This window comes from Terrapene carolina, unplaced genomic scaffold (assembly GCF_002925995.2).
Source record: "Terrapene carolina triunguis isolate 2854851 unplaced genomic scaffold, T_m_triunguis-2.0 Scaffold210, whole genome shotgun sequence".
NCBI classification, from domain to species: Eukaryota; Metazoa; Chordata; order Testudines; family Emydidae; genus Terrapene; species Terrapene triunguis.
Window position 1 is genome coordinate 36531374 of NW_020664561.1, and position 7047 is coordinate 36538420.

General features: G+C 39.7%; 1 protein-coding gene across 5 annotated transcripts in view; it reads left to right on the forward strand.

Moving 5' to 3' along the window:
- The window catches only part of LOC113407191 (transforming growth factor beta receptor type 3-like), a 177695-nt gene extending 171368 nt beyond the window's left edge, over window positions 1–6327 (forward strand). For 3 of the 5 annotated variants that reach the window (XM_026655331.2, XM_026655333.2, XM_026655332.2), the window contains exon 17: window positions 4722–6327. In XM_026655331.2, coding sequence (XP_026511116.1) covers window positions 4722–4840 — 119 coding nt within the window. In that variant the 3' untranslated portion in view covers window positions 4841–6327. Of the gene's footprint in view, window positions 1–3421; window positions 3462–4719 lie in introns of all 5 variants that reach the window. The other 2 variants (XM_026655334.2, XM_026655336.2) reach the window with 2 other exon arrangements.
- The last annotated feature ends 720 nt before the right edge of the window (window positions 6328–7047 follow it).

A 7047-nucleotide genomic window follows, 5' to 3' on the forward strand; every position in this document is an offset into this window, starting at 1 on the left:
AGGCCAGAGCTCTCTCTTTTAGTCTATTTTTTCCAACTGGTTAGAGAACTTGAAAGGTGGCTACCAACCTTTCCACAATAATAGAATATCTGTCTGGAGAGGATCCTAGAACAAAGGAAGGCAGAGGAGCTTGGCTAGTATTGAATACTCTTTACCTGAGCCTCTTTAGAAGAAGTAAAAGTCTTGCTGCAGCCCTGTTTGTGTGCAGTAACCCTTCAGGAGTTAATTTGTGAAATTATCTATGACTGGAGAATTCTGCTCTAAGTGAATAAACTGTCATGCTTAAGGGATAAATACAAGGGACATGGAACAGCTTGATAACTTATTAGACTTTGCTAAACATAAACCCAACAATTTTAAACCCTGCATTATGTATGGCACACATATCAGTCACCTAATCCTCTTAGAAAGTATGATTTTCTCTTATTCGGACAATGCTTCAAGTTAACAGGATAAAATTTTCCAGAACTCTGGAAGTTAAAGGTCTCCCCTTCTCTTGTTTTTAAAATGGGATCTGATTTAAAATAAACTGACATAGCAACCAATTATATTTGGCAAATGGAGATAGAAAAGCAAACATTCAGACTTCCTGGACAGGGAGTACTACTGGCAGTTTTCCTAAGTGTGAATAATAAAGTACATGTTGTCACATTCAGATGGGTAAAAGCTTGTTTACTGTCAATAGATAGGACATGGCCATTTTGAGGAGTGATCAAGCATTAACATTAGACACAAGAAGCTGCAGTAAGTTGTGGTATATTAAATAAATTTTTTCTCTTCACTTAAATCCTCTCAATAAAAAAATCAAAATAATTTGACAGTTTATCAAGGTGATGAAAAATAAATATAAGACTAAGCAAAAGTCAGTCTAAATATATTGGTAGGTTCTGTTCATAGTCTCACTAAGATTTTGATACTTCAATTAAAAGACAGTGCAAATTGTGCTGGTATCTCTGTTACACAAACAGATTGTTATATGTCAGGACGGCCAATAATTTTCTAGACATGGAGCAGTGAAGAGGAAATTAAATGACAGCAGTGTCTTTGCCACTGAGGCAAAGTGCTCATCCCCCAAACTTTTAAAGGAAGATGCCTCCTAGGAAGTTTTCCAGAAGAGCGGAGGAATGGGGTGTGTAGTGCTATTTGGCTTCTAAAGAGATTGTGACAGCTGTGCTTGTCATTTTTCCTAAAAAAGAAGAGGTATTCAGCATATAAACTAAGTTATGGTTGAGTTTATACAGATCGTATTGATATGCTGTGGCTGATGCAAAACTATGTGTAATCATGCGGTTTGTAAAATGGGTGACAGCGAAGCTGTAATAAGACCTAACAGCAGGGAATATGGGCCAGTTCTACATTTTGCAGAACTGCTTTCTTGGCAGAGATTTTGAGGGGCCCTATTAAGGGAATGGAAGTAACTGCAGTTCCTGTGTTCCAGTGGTAACAGCTTTTTCTATTTTTTTTTTTATTTTTATTTTTATGAAAGGGAGTTTGCTTATCACTGACTTATAGATATGTCCTTTAACATGACAGGAAGGGAGGCTTATACCCAAAACAACTAATGGATAGAGGAACATTTTATAATGAAGGAGAAAATGCCCAAACGAGGTTTATGAAAAGCTTATAATAAGATAACACAACAAGAAACTACTTGCTATAGTTTACTTTGTTTATATACAGAGCTGTTTCTAATGAAAAGATAGGAATGAAACATTTTATTTAAGAAATGCTGTGCTAGATTCAGTTACACATAAAAGAAGTCTATAATTTGTGGAATTACTTTGGATTTGTACAGATCAGAAACTGCCTCACAACATTAAATGTCTTATTTAGTGTTGAATCCATGGGCAAAATTCTGACCTCTGTTAAAGCAATGCAGTGCCATTGACTTAATTGAGGAAGAGTGTTTGTGGGGAGTTTTCTTCCTATTTTTGAAAATAGTGGGGTGCAAGGCAAAAGCTGTGCACTCTTTAGATAGTAGGTATTACTAGTTAGGCATACGGCAGTGATTGTAGGATGAGCTGGTAGCAACCCCTATATTTAGGTTGCCTCGCACTTTTCATTGTGAAGGATTCTTGTGACCTCTTCTCTTGACAAGCTCTCGTACCTCCATTGTTTGCAGCAGGGCTTTGATATTTAGTAGGTGGGAATCCCCTTGTGCTGCAGAAGTGCCTCTTCATTCGCCCATGATATTCCATTCAGATATGGGTGAGCTTTGATGCCCTGCCTGACCTCTATGGGGTCAGAGGTTTTTTTGGTTTTTGTTTTTTCCAGGTTTTACAAATAGTGACATTTAATGTTGTTTATATGTGTTTTGTTAAGTGTTTATTTGTATTGTTTTTACATAAAATATAAAGTTTTTAAATAAAAAAAATGGGGTGAGCTACAAAGTGTTAAAAATCACCATTTCCTTTCTGTCACTGGGGTTCCTCCGGAAAATTGTGGCAACCTGCCAAAATTTCTGAACCATTCCAAGACTGGGCTCATGTTGCCGCCGCAGCAGCACACACTGCAGTGGGAACAACAGGGAGCTGCCAGAGCAGCTTTTCGGGGACGAGGAGGAGTGTGAGCCAGTCTGCTCCACCCCTGTAAATCCCAGGATCCAGCACATGGCCCCCCCGTAGCCCATTTACCACTGGGGGCACCACGTGTGGCAGGAGCTCTCACAACTCCTGGGCAGGGAAGGAGTGGGGGAGGGAGGGAGAGACACAGGTCGGCGTCCCCTCAACTGCCCCTATGGACCCAGCACATGGTACCAGGGGTCAGTCACCCATCTGGGGGCAATTCATGGGACAGTAGCTATCCCAGCTGTGGCTGGCCTGGGCTTCCCCGAACACTCTCCAGAATCAGCAATCCTGTCTCCCCTCTTGCTGCTAGGCCTAAGGTGACCATACGCCCCATTTTGGCCAGGACAGTCAGTCCCATTTTAAGCTCTGTCTTGTCCATCCCAACTTTCTTGGCAAAAGTTGGATCAGTTGGCAAGAGCAAACGGGACAAATGCCCACTTGTCAAAAAAGTGGTGCGGTGTGGAGGAACGATGTGGATGTGGGGGGTCATGGTTTGAGCAACCAGCGACAGCCTCTAGCGGGGAGCCGGCTGGGGCCAGCCCCGTGGGGGGGGGGCAGGCGGGCGGCTGGAGGGAGGGGCTGTGCTGTAATGCTGAAGACTCAGGGTTCTAACACTACTGATGATTGGGAAGAGGGCTACAGATCCAAATAATAAAACTTGTAACCTTTTTCTTTAAAAAACATTAGGAAACCACAGGACTACATTAAAAGAACATTAAGGTTACAAAGTTAAGCACTTCAAAGTTAGGCAATGCCAGATTTATGGTTGCCTGTGCAACCTTAATCCCCCTCTCCCCCATATGCATTGTGATACTATCTTTAATTACACAATCATACTATTTTTCCCCCCACAGGACCTCTGCCTCATTCAGTGCACAAAATGGACAAGAAAAGGGAAGTATTAATATTGCACAGGCATCAATAAAATCAGGCATTTTCTAACTTTTTAGTGCTTGACTTTGTAATCCAAATAACATTCTTTTAACAGTAGTGTGTGTGTGTACTTACACTCTGAGCATGAAATTGCAAGAATATTGTACCTTATACTGTGCTGTAACTACTGCTCATACTGTCGTAGCTATGTGGAAGCTTGCTGTAACCCTGCTACATTACATTTAGAGTGGGATATGCAAATCAACTCAGCATTACAGGATAGGCCGTTTTCCTACTCTGAAAACAAATGGTCGTCTGTCTCACAATACGTGCCATCCTCCTGTGACTGAGGAGGGGGAGGAGAGTGCTTTCAGATCCAACTCATTAGTTTTAGTAAATGCACTGCTCCATGTGTTGGCATTAAGACAAAACATTCTACACTTTTCTAGCTGTTTTCCATCAAACAGAAAAGCCCACAAAAAATCTAGGGTCTGATCCTGATCTGAGTTATGGGATACTCCTGGGGGCATTCTGCGCCAAAAAAATTAAAAATTCTGTGCATAATATTTTAAAATTCTGCAAATTTTATTTGTCAAAACAGCGCCACATAATCACGCCACCTTCAATTATTTTGGTAATTTATTTGAAAAGACCTGTCAACAAGTATGTCTGTAACAAGACAGACACACACAAAAATTCCCCCAGGAGTAGAGAGTTAAAGAAACCTCTATGACAAACCAGTTCCTGTTTCTCTGCCCCCTTCTCCCCTGCCCCCCAGATGGGAGGCCAGATACCCACAACCCCTCCCCTATAGCCCAGCCACGGGGGCCCCCCAGCCAATACACCTGAACCCCCGAGCCCAGCCACAGGGACCCCCAGCCCAGATTCCCACACCCCCCTCCAGAGCCCAGCCACAGGGCCCCCTCGCCCAGACACCCGCACCCTTCCCCCCCATTGCACAGAATTCCCCCAGGAGTATGGTGACTGAACCTCAGTTGATAAACAGCTGACCGTAGGATACACACAGCATCCATAGCTGAGCTCACTGTCAGCTGCTTTTTATACAATTAAGAAAGCAGCTAGAAAAGATTTTTTCCATGTAAATACTATCCAGAGGTGTCAAAATCAAGTAACATTTTTAACAAATGTTTCCATTTGAAATGTATATCCAGTGCACAGTTTTTATGGAAATAAAAATGACAAGAACATTGGAAGGTGGTAGAAATATTTTTGCTGTAGCATATAACATTTTCAGTTTCCTTTTTTTTTTTTTTCCCCCAGGGGAAACAGCAGGAAGACAGCAGGTCCCCACATACCCACCAGCCTCTGAAAACAGCAGTGCCGCACACAGTATCGGCAGCACACAAAGCACCCCCTGTTCTAGCAGCAGTACAGCCTAACCCAAGGGGAAATAAGTCCAAGGAGCATCATAGGAGGGCAGAGGTTCAAAGAGACAGTTTGTTGACATTAGCTGTCTAAAGTTGGAAGGATTAATTTGGTTTCTTTTGAGAAAGGAGGGATTTCACTGTAGAAAAAAAAATCACCGGATCTTTTGGATAAATACAGTCTTTGGACCTTTCTACAGCATGTTATGCTACATGAGACAAAGCTATTAATTCTACAGTACTGCAACCTGTTAAAAGGGTGTGTGGGCTCTCAGTGCGAAATACATGCCAGTTTGAAAAATGCTGCTTTGTCTATACAAAATAATTTTTGGTTCCTAAACCTTTTCACTGATAAGGTGTTCGTAAAGGGATTTCAACAAGATAAGTAGAATAAAGGAGATCTTAGGTCAAAGGATTCCTACACATCAGAAGAAGAAAGTCTCAAGCTCAGATCTACTTGGTTAAAAACCATTTTATTACTTCAGCTATATTTAACCACTTCAAAATAACGCCTTGTTTTCTTGAGCTTGACTGCTATAGCATCTTACCTGCTTTCTTGTTTTGTGTACAGTTTCAGGTGTTTAACATGTGTTTGCCTTTGGTAATTATAATGCTCACTAAAGCAACATTCCCTTTCTTGTTCACTGGGCCAAAACTATCTTCAGTTAGGGGTTTTTACCCACTATACACACAAAGATTAAAGAAAGATAATATGCACTAATGTTAATGTGTGTATACTTAATGAAATATCTTTATGCAAATGTGTATACCACAGTATACACCATTTTACTTAATCTAGCATGTCTATTTTTTAGACAGGGAAAATGATCTTAATATCCCACTCTACTCATGAGGAGGATGTTAGATATTTATAATTGGCTCTTTAGTTTATATGCATATTTTGAAATTAATATAGAAAAAAAGTATATTGAAATATACTTGGCTCAGTCCTACATTCTTTGTGTGCCCTGAATTCCAGTTGACATCACTGTGATTTTGAGTGCACAACGGATATACAACCGAGCCTATCTGTATAAAACACTGCGTATAAAAATTAAACTGTTCTTTTAAGATAACAGTCCACAGCGGTTTGTGTCAAACTACTAGTTAGTCATATGAACTTCGCAGTTGGATATTCCCAAAGTAATGTTAGAATGTGAGATGGGCAATAAGGCACTAATTTTCATAGTATTATTTTAGTGCTTTTGCCATACCCTGACCTTACAATAAATCCCAAATGGAGGGAAAAATTAGATGTGAACTACTTTGAATATTATGGTGTCACTTTGCAACTGTAATATGCTCTGATTCCTCTGTTTTTGGTTTGTTTTGGGTTGTTGTTTTTTAACGTGAACGCTATTCTCTTGTCACAGGATATGAATGACTTTAGTAGAGGCTGCTTGTATTCTACAGCAGGAGAATAGGATTCTTTATATTAGGGCGATATTCTCCTAAGTCTGAACTCAATATTTCTATTGCTAACTCTACACTTACGCCATGTATACAACTCATGTTGTCAATGGATATTCAGCCTGTATAATGAGATCAAAATGTGCAATAGAGATACGTACTCAGGATCAGATAGCAGAATTTTTCCCTTAATTTTTTAAACACATTTGTCTCTGATCCTGCAAATGTTTATGCACATGGGTAAACTTACAGACCAACCCTGATGTTGCAAAGGCTTATCCATGTACTTAACTTTATGCCCTGTGATCAGTCTGTGTCAATGGGGACTGCTCACAGTGAGTAAAGTTAAGCACACGTGAAACCCTTTGCAAGATCAGACCAATGAATAATTCCATTGAGTTCAACAGAATGACTCATGTATATAAGTGTTTGCAGGATTGAGTCCTTCGTGTGGGGAGAACAAATATGCTACCTGTGTCTTTGAAAATAATGCGCTTTGCCTAACCTTCAGCAGAATGTATTGTGTAAGCATATTCTATGTATAAAATCTTTAAAGATGTCTTCAAAGAAGACAAAAGTCTTTAAGTCAATCATAGCTATATTTTACTACATTAAATTTGTGTATAAAGATATATTTAAGTGTTTTAGATAAATTTAAATTACTCTATATATGTTTAATTTCAGTTACTGTGAATTTTACATTTTTTGTAAATTCTTATTACCATTTTAACCCTTTCCTTCTCAGATTAAAAAAAGTAGAGTCTCATAGGAAGTCTTAGAAAATTCTGTTGTGATGGACAGGTTAAAAACCC